Source organism: Pseudophryne corroboree, chromosome 4 (assembly GCF_028390025.1).
Source record: "Pseudophryne corroboree isolate aPseCor3 chromosome 4, aPseCor3.hap2, whole genome shotgun sequence".
Taxonomy (NCBI): Eukaryota; Metazoa; Chordata; class Amphibia; order Anura; family Myobatrachidae; genus Pseudophryne; species Pseudophryne corroboree.
Window position 1 is genome coordinate 937,416,502 of NC_086447.1, and position 15,379 is coordinate 937,431,880.

Below are 15,379 nucleotides of genomic sequence, written 5' to 3' on the forward strand. Positions count from 1 at the left end.
AAAGGCAAAGATACATGAATAATGAAGTGATAAACAGTACGTATCACCGGGACGGTACAACGAGAGGAATATGCATTCTCCATATACATAGCGTGCATTACTTAGCACTATAGTTGTGTGAGGGTTACTCCCGGGCAGGTCCCACTTGCAGAACCAGCACCTAAACGGTTACTTACATCTCCCAACATGGCTGCCTGTCTGGCTGTTGGGTGACCACACAACATGGCGTGGCTGAGACACCATTGTACACACACTAACAGCAATTACCTGCTGACCAGTCACAAAAATGGCCGAAATGCAATGTCACCGGATGCAGCAAGGGTATAGCAAAGCTCACAGGCCGGCCTCTCTCTGCGGCTTTATATGTGGGGAGAGAGCATTCCCCCCACAGAGTTATACATTGCCAATACTGGTGAAATGTGCAAAAATGTGTCTCAGGCACAGCACACAGACCTGGCTACAAACAGTGAGGAGGGCCCTGCTCACAACAAATCCAATTATACATTGTAATATAATGATTCGATTACAAACAATGCTTTCATTCTTTATGCAAGATACATGCGCCCTTTAACCCTCACGCCTACAAACGAGACTGCCATTTTGTGGGCTTAACCAACTCATCAATTCAAAAGGAATTAATCTGAAGTAAATAGACAGACCGCCGTCTAAGGCAAAATGGCTCCACTACCGCCTATAGCTGACGGACAACGATAAATCTCTCAGACATTATACCTAAACAATGAAATACGGACTTTCAGTAACATGCATCTTTAACCACTTAACGGATTATTTTTCCCGTTAAAACCGTTCATTTAGTTGTTTTTTTTTTTAAAAACATTTTTATTTAATATAGTTTAAAAAGTATTTATTATAGTTTAAAAAGTATTTATTTAGAATATATAAGTATCATATTATGCACATACGCAGAACGGATCTCCTCGTCAAAGACTGGGGGACGCAGAGGGTGGGTGCGGCCGCATGTGATCTGACCAGTTAATGCTTAATACATCAGTACAAGTAACTGGGATAATAAAGTAGTAAAACAATCTGCTCCGTCAGATAAAAGTGGATGAGGACGCGCTCTGCGCTTAATTGGTTGATGGACTCCTCGTACAGCTAATCGTGCAGCAATTTAACCAGCAATCTAATGTTCACTTCTCCTATTCCAATATATTAACAGCTGCTCAAAAATGTCGTAATTAATGGTTCAATTTATTTTTGGCAAAGTGAAAGCAGTGACAAATAGTCCTGTATCCAGCGCACATTAGGACGCTTTCCCAAACAGCGAATGACAGAAGGGAAAAACATGGAAGGAACAAAATCTGTGCGGTGTGGGTGCTTAGTGCACAATGTGTGTTATGTGGGAGACACAAAGTTGTGCAGGAACCGTGTTATTACACAAAACAGAGATAGAACGCTTGCCAGGCACCGGAGTCGCTGTCTCATTTGTAATATGAGGATTCTGAATTTAAATTGTTATTTAGCAATCACACTGCGCAAAATGATATACTGATTTTCCACTGCTCCACAAAACTAGGCGCAACGCTGAGCCCGCTACATTACACGGAGCATCCCCACCCACCCCTCAGCCCGAGCACAAATACTGTGTCACAAAGCTGTGCGCATGCATGCAGATTATAGACTGGACGTCAATCCATCCCAGTCACCAGCTTCCCCAGACATCCCATCACTCATTACACATAAAACACACACAGATTATTCCCAGTGTCATTTCATCAATGTGAGTACTCCTTCTACTAACAGTTTGATACCAACCACTGATAACTGGCTCACATGGGTTCTCTAACCAGGACAAAACATGTACGACCCTAAACGCTGACGCACAAGCCTTTTACGTTACAGGGCCATGGAATACACACATATAATGTGTAACGCTGCCAATGTAACATAGTATTTGAGGTTGAATAGAGGCAAATTGCCCATCGTGTTCAACCTGTTTTAAGTTGTGATGATTCTACATACTTGCTAAATAATGTTTTATGACTAGTTAGCTACTATAACTCATGTTACCCCCGGATTAACCACGTTGATATTTTAAGTATTATAACCTTGGATAGCTTTTTCATTCAGAAATTTATCCATTCCTTTTTTAAATCCAATTACAGAGTCCGCCATTACCACCTTCCCTGGCAGGGAATTCCACATCCTGATTGCCCTAACAGTGAAGAACCCTTTCCTCCGTTGCGTTCGGAACTTTCTCTCCTCCAGTCGCAGCGAGTGCCCACGTGTCCTAAACTGTGTTCTTTTAATAAATAATTCCTCAGATAACTCTTTATGATGTCCCTTTACATATTTGAAGATCTTAATAATATCTCCTCTTAGGCGCCTCTTTTCTAGTCTATACATATTCAGCCTAGTAAGTCTTTCCTTATAGTCCAGTCCTTCTAGGCCTTTAATCAATTTAGTAGCTCGCCTTTGAACACTTGAGTTCACTGATGTCTTTTTTTATACAATGGTGCCCAAAACTGAACACAATATTCCAGGTGCGGACGTACCAATGCCTTATACAGCGGCATAATTACATCCGATTCCCTTGTCTCAATTCCCCATTTTATGCACGCGGGCACCTTACTTGCCTTCTTTACTGTGTTTTGACATTGTGTACGGTTATTAAGCCTATTATAAATGAATACCCCCAAATCTTTTTCCAGCTCTGTTTCCCCTAGGCGTTCCCCATTTAATATGTAGGATGCAAGTTTGTTTTTAGTCCCAAAATGCATAACCTTGCATTTGTCTGTATTGAACCTCATTTTCCATTTAGACGCCCAGAGTTCAAGTTTAGATAGATCATTCTGCAAGGACTCCACATCCAATTCTGAATTAATTACCTTACACAGTTTAGTACCATCTGCAAAGATTGACACTGTGCTTTCCAGGCCTATTTCTAGGTCATTGATAAATATGTTGAACAGTAGTGGTCCGAGTATGGACCCTTGTGGTATTCCGCTGACTACTGGGGACCAGGTTGAGGACTTCCCATTGACCACTACTCGCTGTACCCTGCTATCCAACCAGCTGCTTATCCATGTGCAAATAGTTTTTCCTAGGCCAATCTCCTTTAATTTGATCATCAGTCTCCTGTGAGGAACTGTATCGAAGGCTTTTGCAAAATCTAGGAAGACCACATCCACTGCTTTTCCTTGATCAAGATTATTGCTCACTTCCTCGTAGAAGCTAATTAAGTTAGTCTGACATGACCTGTCCCTCACAAACCCATGCTGGTTCTTACTAATAATCCTGTGGAAACTCCTGTATGCCGTCCCTTAGAATTCCTTCCAATATTTTCCCCACTATAGATGTTAAACTAACTGGTCAGTAGTTTCCCGAAAGATTTTTGGATCCCTTTTTAAATAATGGAAAAACCTCAGCTATACGCCAATCTTTCGGTACCATGCCTGATCTAATTGAACTATTGAAAATCAAGTATAGGGTTCGTGCTAGTTGTGAAGTAAGCTCCATAAGAACCCTCGGGTGAAGTCCATCAGGACCAGGTGATTTATTAATCTTAATTTTGCTTAGTCTCTCCCGGACTACTTCTTCGCTTAAACAAGTATCTAACCATGAATCATTACTGTCACAATTGTTATGCTCTACTCCCACCATCAGTTCTTCACTGGTGAATACTGATGTAAAGAATTTGTTCAGTATTTCCGCTTTTATTTCGTCATCATTTATCAAATCTCCTAATTCATCTTTTAATGGACCTATATTCTCCTTTTTTAACCTTTTACCATTTATGTATTTAAAAAACTTTTTAGGATTGATAGTAACATAGTATGTGTGCCAGCAGTTGCACAGGAGAGGTCAGCAGGGAGACCCCCTTTATCCCGGCCGGCCTGCAGGACACAGCCTCTCCCCCCGAACCCAGAAACAGTGCACATACAGGCAGCCAGGCTGCACTCACTATACCTTCCCTATAATCCCAGAATCAGGAACAACCAAGGCGGAGAATTACTGGCAATGGCCAATGACAGCAAATCAATAAGAGGGTGTACCACTCGGTAACCAGGTCGTGTGTTTAATAAAGTGTATGTTGTTTCTCAGTACTACACTATGGCCCTCATTCCGAGTTGTTCGCTCGCTAGCTGCTTTAAGCAGCATTGCACACGATAAGCCGCCACCCTCTGGGAGTGTATCTTAGCTTAGCAGAATTGCGAACGAAAGATTAGCAGAATAACGAATCGAAATTTCTTAGCAGTTTCCGAGTAGCTAGAGACTTACTCCTACACTGCGATCAGTTCAGTCAGTTTCGTTCCTGGTTTGACGTCACAAACACACCCAGCGTTCGCCCAGACACTCCCCCGTTTCTTCAGACACTCCCGCGTTTTTCCCAGAAACGCCAGCGTTTTTCCGCACACTCCCATAAAACGGCCAGTTTCCGCCCAGAAACCCCCACTTCCTGTCAATCACACTACGATCACCAGAACGATGAAAAAACTTTGTTACGCCGTAAGTAAAATACCAAACTTTTGTGCTAATTTACTTGGCGCAGGCGCACTGCGAACATTGCGCATGCGCAGTTTGCGACTAATCGCTCCGTAGCGAAAAAAAATAATGAGCGAACAACTCGGAATGACCCCCTATGTGGCTATTACTCTTTGTCTCTATATGAGCACTTTACCCCGCTCCATCTGCACCGGACGGCAGGAGGAGCACCTGGTAACCACACCCGCTATACAGATGGGCACATACACTCCTGTATAGGGTAAGCACTAGGCACTGTATGGCACGTCCCCACACTTCTGCCCCTACCTTTATGATATAATAACACTATTTTGCCGACCTTGTAAGCGGTTGGGATTCCGTCGTCGGTAAAGCAACTACATCCCGTCCTGACGATGGGTCAATACCCCCAAAACATTGATGTATGGGCAATATGTGTCTTTCTGCATTTACAGGTCTCCTGAGTGCAGTCTTTGGTTTGGAAGCTGTATGTATCTGTCTGGGCTCCGGAGCAGGAGTGCCAGCAGACGTTGGATTCTACATATACACATACAAACACCTACCTACTAATACATACATAGCCACATGGTGTATTCAGCCATCCATATATATGTCAATCATCAGCAATATCTATGCTATAGCAGTCATGTGCGGCACGCTGCTGTATCTGACGTTGCTAGTGGCGACGGGTGCACAGGTCTCACCTGCTGGCGGTTTTCACTGAGCAGTTTTTCTTGTGGCCCCGATCTGAACGCGTCTCGCGTAGAAGCTGGAGAGAGTAAGATACACAATATTAAGGCATTACACAGCAGAACCATACTGTAGCATTAGCGGAGCATATGCAGAGCCGTATAGTATACAGTGCGAGTTTAAAGATACCAACAAAAAATATTGGATGTTAGTACATAGACATTTGACCAATATTTATTGCCGGATCTCTCCATTGCACGCAGGCGTCCTCACAGCAGGGCTCATTGTATTGGTGTGCCGCGTCTCCTCCTGCAATGGCTTACTACATTGTACTGCTTTACATCTGCGCTGGGGCGCCGCAGCCATGTTTATAGCAGTAGGTAGTGTTATTTCTTTTAATACCCCGGGCAGAATACAGTACTACAGCACTGTTCGCCTGATAATGTAATAACCTTGCCTGAAAGCACGGTGTAATCAGACTGATATGTACTAATCATATAACGTAGGGTGTTGCAGCTATTCCGCACGATGATCAGCGATGAATACTGCAGCGGTGTACAATATTTATATTCCTGTGTTATTAGGACATGATCCAATCCTGGATAGCAGAAATGTTTCTGTTTAGGTAAATAACATGGTATTTTATATACGGTTAGGGACAGCATTGATCCATGACTATATATACTTTCCGATAGACAGGATGATTTGATTCTGCGACTGGTCAAATGATATAACAGAACAAAATACCCCGCCATTAGTCATCTCATGGAAGACGGAGGTGTTGTCACATAACCTCACAGAAATACGTAGATGGTCTCCATACAGACGAGTAGATAAACCACGGCGATAACACAGACAGCGATACTTGGAGACGATGCGGCGTACAAGTATCCATCTCCTGATGAGAGGACTCCGTGTCACAGTCAATCTCCCCAAAGTTACATCGACAGTCAAATCCAAGGGCATTAGTAGACGCCGTCTCATCCCCGATAATGGATGCACAAATGAATGCACTTCGGGCTCATCTTATAGGACGTCTCAGGATGTTCATAGGTAACAGACAATCAGATATTGTTTTAAATAAATATCACAAGACTGACAACATTCACAAGATCGTATCATCGTAAGTCAGAGCTTTCCAAACAAAGTTATGTACAAGACAGTCATTGAATGTCCTTTTAGGCGTAGACGTAAGAAAGTTGGCATCATGAAGGCGCCATCTGCTGCCAACAACGGTCAGACATGGAGAAGTTTGGTAAAAACATGGAGAAAGATTTTGCCCACAAATCCAAATTCGCCTGATTCTGAATTGGACGCATCCGTGAAAATAGGCGCGTCTTCCGCTATCTAGCCGATTGCACGTGCAACTAAAGTACAACATGGTGTGTTCCTGTGCCGCACTGTGTGTCTGAAGTCGTAAACGGGTGCATGCGTGCTGGAATCTTGTGCAAACAAAGAGCAACGTGAAAACGCACGGAGCAGCGATGTCTGACAGAAGCTACGCAGCAAGCTGCAATACACCGTGTTCCGACACCTTTCTACAGAGCCAGCATTAGCGGTTTCTGTAATCTGCGCTACAGCAGCTGTTCTGTGGGACAGGACCAGACGGGATAGCCTTCAATCTCAGCGTACATCTATGGACCTGGCCGGCCCATGGCCCTGTTGCTTGTTCACTGGTTATACTTCCTTGGACCACTTTTGGTAGACCATAACCACTGGAAGACCTGCCACTTTGGAGATGCTCTTACCCAGTCGTCTAACCATCACAATTTGAACCTTGTTAAAGTCAATCAGATCCATATGTTTGCCCATATTCTCCCAACACATCAACCTAAAGAACTGTTTGCTTGCTGCCTAATATGTCCCTGACAGGTGCCATTGTAAGGAGATAATTTAATGTTATGGCTGACCGTTGTGTGGAACACCTCTGGAGAGATGTTGACCCATGCCATCTGGATAGCTTCCCACATCTCCCTCATATTTGTAGGTGCAGGATCTTGGACACAAATAGATGCCTCCACCATGTCCCATAAATGCTCAATTGGGTTTATGTTGGGTAAACATGGCGGCCACACCATTCACCAAAACTCTCCAGAATGCTCCTCGAACCACTTCTGGACAACATGGGACAGATGACACTGCATTATACTGCTGGAATATTTCATTGTTGTCGGGATACATGATGGGTTGCACATGGTCACCAAGTACTGGAACACAGCAGTTACCAGCCGATGACATGTTCAGGCGGACCAACCCATGTCACATGAATACACCCCACGCTATTATGGAACCACCACCAGCCTGCACGGTGCCTTGTTGACAGTTGGGGTCTACGCCACACCCGAACCCTGCCATCTGCCCGAAATAACTGGAACAGTGACACATCAGACCACACCATATGTTGCCAGTCAGGTGTTGTAGTGTAACAGGGGCACTCTGGTGGGTCTTCTGCCCCCATATGTGTCTGGTACCGCCTGCATAGAATGTGGATGTGATGTGAGCCAGTGTTGCTTGTCTGTTACCAAGAACAATTCTGGCCACTGGTCACAATCATTACGCACCCGTGGTCGGCCATTGTGCTGTCCACAGTGGATGGTAACGCCTTCCATGAGGTAGTCACTGAACACACGACACTGAGAGGAATGTTTAATGTGCGCTCAATTTCAGGAAATTATTTCCCATCAGTCAGGCGCCCACTATCGTGCCCCATTCTAACTTCAATAATTCACATTGCCTTCCTATGAGTAGCCTGGCAGGTCTGGGCATTTCCAAGGCATCACAGTATGGTGGTGCCACCTACCTTTACATACTGCTACTGTGTGTGTGTTTGTTGTGTGTGTGTGTGTGTGTGTGTGTGTGTGCGTGTGTGTGCGTGTGTGTGCGTGTGTGCGTGTGTGCGCGCGTGTGTCACCCCAGGTCACGTGAAAATCATCTAGCATCGGGCGTCATTTTTTGCAGAAAATGTGCCTGACCAGCAATGCAATGCTACTAGTAATAGGACACTTGTATTTCTCTTACGTCCTAGAGGATACTGGTGTCCACATTAGTACCATGGGGTATAGACGGGTCCACTAGGAGCAATGGGCACTTTAAGAGTTTGAGAGTGTGGGCTGACTCCTCCCTCTATGCCCCTCCTACCAGGCTCAGTTAAGAAAATGTGCCCAGAGGAGCCGGTCACAGCTAGGGGTGCTCTTAGGAGTTTTCTACATTTATTTTCTGTTTGTTATTTTCAGACAGGTCTGGACGGCACCAGCCTGCGTGCTCCGTGGGACTTAGGGGAAGGGGGGGGGGGGGGAGAGGGGGGAAAGGCCCAACCTCCTACATGGTTAATGGTCCCGATCCCCGCTGACAGGACACGGAACTCCTGAGGGGAACTATTCGTTAACACCACCACGGCGAGCGTACAGACCCGCAGCACACCACCACACCCTAACACAGCCAGAAGACAGAAGAGTGATGAGTAGGTGGCCGGCGTCCCGGTTATCGGGTCGCCAGCTGTAACGGCAGCATGAGGGTAGAGCGCTGTACTGCACGCACGCTGCGCTCCGGCTTCAGGGACACTGCAGTGACCGGTGTGAGGGGCGGCTGAAGCCATGCTTATTACCCACATTTGGCACTGTTTACAGGGGTTCTAACCCAAGGTAACCCTTTTAATTCAAGTTACCTCAGCCAGCATAAAAGCGGGAAGGCCATTAAGGGGGCGGTGCCTTCACTAGCGGTTCACCAGCACCATTTCCTTTCTGCGAGTTACACAGGCAGCCTGACTGGACGGTGCAGCTCCTCCACGCGGACTCCAAAGCACCTCAGTGGTACCAGGGGGTCATAGCAAAGGGGGGGTGTGGAGGGGGGCTGCAATAATTTGGTATACTAAACCCTATCAAGGGTTTTTAGTTGGCGATCCAGCTAGGTCTATACCTTAGCTATAGGGGCGCTGTGTGGCTGGCGCCATTTCTCGGTGTCTCCCTAGAAGGGCTCTGTGTGGGTTAACCGTGCTTTTAACCTATTCAGCTCTACATGTGTGTGTGCGCTCTTTTGCATTATCATGTCTAAGGAGTGTGTATCATGTACAGCAGAGTGCTTTTCTCAATCGGGGGGATCACTACAGTGTACTCGGGATAGTGCACATTCTCAGGCTAGTGGATCTGAACCAGTATGGTTAGATTCATTAAAAGGAATTATTTCGAATATTTCACATAAATTACCCAAAATGAGAAGGAGACGCAATACTTAAGGCAATCTGTTGATGACCTGATGAATAGAGATTCAGTGGTCATTCCAGCGTCTCAGACCCCTGGCATTTCTCCACAGATGCGTACTCTGGCCCAAATCATGCAGGCTGATACCGATGATGATGATGATGTATCAGACCCAGAGGAGGGTGAGGTGGACTCGGGAGGGATGGATGCAACTGTCACAGGGAATACAGGCCCTGATAAAAAACTATTAGAGAGGTCCTGCACATTCCTGATAAGGTGTCAGAGGTCGATGAGGAATCCTTTATAATGTAAAAAAGAAATCCTCTGCTATTTTTCCTGCTTCCAAGGAATTAAATTCCCTTTTTGAAGCAACTTGGGTTAATCCTGACAGGAAGTTTCTGATTCCAAAACGGTTACTCACATCCTTCCCGTTTCCTCAGAACGATAGAAAAAAAATGTGAAAACCCGATAGTTGACGCGTCGGTTTCTAGGCCGTCTCGTAAGATTATTTTACCTGTCCCTGGGGCAGCTTCCTTGAAGGATGCCGCAAACCACAAGATTGAGACCACACTCAAGTCTCTGTACACAGCTGTGGGGATGGCCCAGAGACCCACTATAGCTTGTGCATGGATCACTAGGGCCATTGAAAAATGGTCTGGTAATCTAATTGACGGATTAGATTCCTTGTCCCAGGGGGAGATTTACTACTACAGCATATACAGGACTCTGTTAACTTTATGGTGGAGGCCATAAAGGAAATTGGTTTGCTCAACACACGCACCACTGCCATGGCAGTGTCAGCACGTAGGGGCTTGTGGCTACGCAAGTGGACTGCGGATGTGGATTCCAGGAAGGGCGTGGAAAGCCTACCTTTCACAGGTGAAGCCCTTTTTGGAGATGAACTGGATACATGGGTATCCAAGGCTACAGCGGGTAAGTCTACATATCTTCCTTCCGCAGCTCCCCTGGCTATTCTGGACCAACGTTGCAGTCCTTTCGGACAGCAAAGGTTAAAGGTAAGGCCAAAGGCTCTTCTACTGCCTTCAAGGGCAATAGAGGTAAGGCCAGAAAACCTGCAAATACAGTCTCACAGGATCAGACCTCCGGTTCTTCCGCAAGGCCTTCAGCATGACGGTGGACCGCACTGCCTGGTCAACAGGCAGGTGGGAGCCCGGTTACGATATTTCAATCACGTATGGGCCACCTCATGCCTGACCCCTGGGTAAGAGATCTTATCGTCCAGTACTACACACTGGAGTTTCAGGAACTCCCACCTCATACATTCTTCAAATCCGGCTTACTAGCTTCACCCGAAGCAAGTATGACCTTACAAGCAGCAATTCAAAAACTGGTACACACTCAGGTCATTATTCCAATTCACCTACAAAAATAAGAATTTACTCACCGGTAATTCTATTTCTCGTAGTCCGTAGTGGATGCTGGGTACTCCGTAAGGACCATGGGGAATAGACGGGCTCCGCAGGAGACTGGGCACTCTTTAAAGAAAGATTAGGTACTATATCTGGTGTGCACTGGCTCCTCCCTCTATGCCCCTCCTCCAGACCTCAGTTAGGGAAACTGTGCCCGGAAGAGATGAGACTACAAGGAAAGGATTTGGAATCCAGGGTAAGACTCATACCAGCCACACCGTATAACTCGCGATAACTATACCCAGTTAACAGTATGAATAACAACTGAGCCTCACTGAACAGATGGCTCATAACAATAACTATATACAAGTATTGCAGACAATCCGCACTTGGGACGGGCTCCCAGCATCCACTACGGACTACGAGAAATAGAATTACCGGTGAGTAAATTCTTATTTTCTCTGACGTCCTAGTGGATGCTGGGAACTCCGTAAGGACCATGGGGATTATACCAAAGCTCCCAAACGGGCGGGAGAGTGCGGATGACTCTGCAGCACCGAATGAGCAAACTCAAGGTCCTCCTCAGCCAAGGTATCAAACTTGTAGAATTTTGCAAACGTGTTTGATCCCGACCAGGTAGCAGCTCGGCAAAGTTGTAAAGCAGAGACCCCTCGGGCAGCCGCCCAAGAAGAGCCCACCTTCCTTGTGGAATGGGCTTTTACTGATTTAGGATGCAGCAGTCCAGCCGCAGAATGTGCAAGTTGAATCATGGAACAGATCCAGCGAGCAATAGTCTGCTTAGAAGCAGGAGCACCCAGCTTGTTGGGTGCCTGCAGGATAAACAGCGAGTCAGTCTTTCTGACTCTAGCCGTCCTGGAAACATAGATTTTCAGGGCACGGACTACGTCCAGCAACTTGGAAGTATCCAAGTCCCGAGTAGCCGCAGGCACCACAATAGGTTGGTTCAAATGAAACGCTGATACCACCTTAGGGAGAAATTGGGGACGAGTCCTCAATTCTGCCCTGTCCATATGGAAAATCAGATAGGGGCTTTTACAGGACAAAGCCGCCAATTCTGACACCCGCCTAGCCGAAGCCAAGGCCAAAAGCATGACCACTTTCCACGTGAGATATTTCAACTCTACGGTCTGAAGTGGCTCAAACCAATGTGATTTTAGGAAATCCAAAACAACGTTGAGATCCCAAGGTGCCACTGGGGGCACAAAAGGGGGCTGAATATGCAGCACTCCCTTAACAAACGTCTGAACTTCAGGCAGTGAAGCCAGTTCTTTTTGAAAGAAGATAGACAGGGCCGAAATCTGGACTTTAATGGATCCCAATTTTAGGCACATAGTCACTCCTGACTGTAGGAAGTGTAGAAATCGACCCAGCTGAAATTCTTCTGTGGGGGCCTTCATAGCCTCACACCAAGCAACATATTTTCGCCATATGCGGTGATAATGTTTTGCTGTCACATCCTTCCTAGCTTTTATCAGCGTAGGAATGACTTCAACCGGAATGCCCTTTTCCATCAGGATGCGGCGTTCAACCGCCATGCCGTCAAACGCAGCCGCGGTAAGTCTTGGAACACACAGGGCCCCTGCTGTAGCAGGTCCTGTCTGAGAGGCAGAGGCCAAGGGTCCTCTGAGATAATTTCTTGTAGTTCCGGGTACAAAGACCTTCTTGGCCAATCCGGAACGATGAGTATAGTTCTTACTCCTCTCTTTCTTATTATCCTCAGCACCTTTGGTATGAGAGGAAGAGGAGGGAACACATAAACCGACTGGTACACCCACGGTGTCACTAGAGCGTCCACAGCTATCGCCTGAGGGTCCCTTGACCTGGCGCAATATCTTTTTAGCTTTTTGTTGAGGCGGGACACCATCATGTCCACCTGTGGCCTTTCCCAACGATTTACAATTAGCTGGAAGACTTCTGGATGAAGTCCCCACTCTCCCGGGTGGAGGTCGTGCCTGCTGAGGAAGTCTGCTTCCCAGTTGTCCACTCCCGGAATGAACACTGCTGACAGTGCTATCACGTGATTTTCCGCCCATCGGAGAATCCTTGTGGCTTCTGCCATCGCCATCCTGCTTCTTGTGCCGCCCTGTCGGTTTACATGGGCGACCGCCGTGATGTTGTCTGACTGAATCAGCACCGGCTGGTTTTGAAGCAGGGGTTTTGCCTGACTCAGGACATTGTAAATGGCCCTTAGTTCCAGAATATTTATATGTAGGGAAGCCTCCTGACTCAACCATTGTCCTTGGAAGTTTCTTCCCCGAGTGACTGCCCCCCAACCTCGGAGGCTTGCATCCGTGGTCACCAGGACCCAGTCCTGTATGCCGAATCTACGGCCCTCGAGAAGATGAGCACTCTGCAGCCACCACAGCAGAGACACCCTGGCCCTCGGGGACAGGGTGATCAGCCGATGCATCTGACGATGCGATCCGGACCACTTGTCTAACAGATCTCACTGAAAGATCCTTGCATGGAACCTGCTGAATGGAATTGCCTAGTAAGAAGCTACCATTTTTCCCAGGACTCGCGTGCAGTGATGCACCGACACCTGTTTTGTTTTCAGGAGGTCTCTGACCAGAGATGACAACTCCTTGGCCTTCTCCTCCGGGAGAAACACCTTCTTCTGTTCTGTGTCAAGAATCATACCCAGGAACAGCAGACGCGTCGTAGGAACCAGCTGCGACTTTGGAATATTCAGAATCCAGCCGTGCTGTTGTAGCACTTCCTAAGATAGTGCTACTCCGACCAACAACTGCTCCCTGGACCTCGCCTTTATAAGGAGATCGTCCAAGTACGGGATAATTATAACTCCCTTCTTTCGAAGGAGTATCATCATTTCGGCCATTACTTTGGTAAATACCCTCGGTGCCGTGGACAGACCAAACGGCAACGTCTGGAATTGGTAATGGTAGTCCTGTACCACAAAACGGAGGTACACCTGGTGAGGTGGGTAAATGGGTACATGTAGGTAAGCATCCTTGATGTCCAGTGATACCATGTAATCCCCCTCTTCCAGGCTTGCAATAACCGCCCTGAGCGATTCCATTTTGAACTTGAACTTCCTTATATAAGTGTTCAAGGATTTCAAATTTAGAATGGGTCTCACCGAACCGTCTGGTTTCGGTACCACAAACATTGTGGAATAGTAACCCCGTCCCTGTTGAAGGAGGGGAACTTTTATTATCACCTGCTGGAGGTACAGCTTGTGAATTGCCGCCAGCACTACCTCCCTGTCCTGGGGAGTAGCTGGCAAGGCTGATTTGAGGTAACGGCGAGGGGGAGACGTCTCGAATTCCAGCTTGTATCCCTGAGATACCACTTGTAGAACCCAGGGATCCACCTGTGAGCGAACCCACCAGTCGCTGAAGTTCCGGAGACGGGCCCCCACCACACCTGGCTCCACCAGTGGAGCCCCAGCGTCATGCGGTGGATTTAGTGGAAGCAGGGGAGGATTTTTGTTCTTGGGAACTGGCTGTATGGTGCAGCTTTTTCCCTCTACCCCTGCCTCTGGGCAGAAAGGACGCGCCTTTAACCCGCTTGCCTTTCTGGGGCCGAAAGGACTGTACCTGATAATACGGTGCTTTCTTAGGCTGTGAGGGAACCTGAGGTAAAAATGTCGACTTCCCAGCTGTTGCTGTGGAAACGAGGTCCGAGAGACCATCCCCAAACAATTCCTCACCCTTGTAAGGCAAAACCTCCATGTGCCTTTTAGAATCCGCATCACCTGTCCACTGCCGAGTCCATAATACTCTCCTGGCAGAAATGGACATTGCATTAATTCTAGATGCCAGCCGGCAAATATCCCTCTGTGCATCTCTCATATATAAGACTACGTCTTTAATATGCTCTATGGTTAGCAAAATCGTATCCCTGTCGAGGGTATCAATATTTTCAGACAGGGTATCGGACCAAGCTGCTGCAGCACTACACATCCAAGCTGAAGCAATTGCAGGTCTCAGTATAGTACCCGAGTGTGTATATACAGACTTCAGGATAGCCTCCTGCTTTCTATCCGCAGGCTCCTTTAAGGCGGCCGTATCCTGAGACGGCAGTGCCACCTTTTTTGACAAGCGTGTGAGCGCTTTATCCACCCTCGGGGATGTCTCCCAACGTAACCTGTCCTCTGGTAGGAAAGGGTACGCCATCAGTAACTTTTTAGAAATTACTAGTTTCTTATCAGGGGAAGCCCACGCTTCTTCACACACTTCATTCAACTCATCTGATGGGGGAAAAACCACTGGTTGCTTTTTCTCCCAAACATAATACCCTTTTTAGTGGTACCTGGGTTAATGTCAGAAATGTGCAACACATTTTTCATTGCCATAATCATGCAACGGATGGCCCTAGTGGAATGTACATTAGTCTCGTCCTCGTCGACACTGGAGTCAGACTCTGTGTCTGCCATCTGAGGTAGCGGGCGTTTTTGAGCCCCTGATGGCCTTTGAGACGCCTGGGCAGGCACTGGCTGAGAAGCCGGCTGTCCCACAGCTGTTGTGTCATCGAACCTTTTATGCAAGGAGTTGACACTGTCGTGTAAAACCTTCCACATATCCATCCACTCTGGTGTCGACCCCGCAGGGGTGACATCACATTTATCGGCACCTGCTCCGCCTCCACATAAGCCTCCTCATCAAACATGTCGAC

At 47.0% G+C, this 15,379-nt stretch overlaps 1 protein-coding gene across 3 annotated transcripts in view; it reads right to left on the reverse strand.

Moving 5' to 3' along the window:
• Positions 1-15,379, reverse strand: part of GPATCH2 (G-patch domain containing 2) — a 291,695-nt gene that overhangs the window by 35,895 nt on the left and 240,421 nt on the right. For all 3 annotated transcript variants that reach the window (XM_063919113.1, XM_063919114.1, XM_063919116.1), the window contains exon 8: positions 5,169-5,233. In XM_063919113.1, coding sequence (XP_063775183.1) covers positions 5,169-5,233 — 65 coding nt within the window. The remainder of the gene's footprint in view (positions 1-5,168; positions 5,234-15,379) is intronic.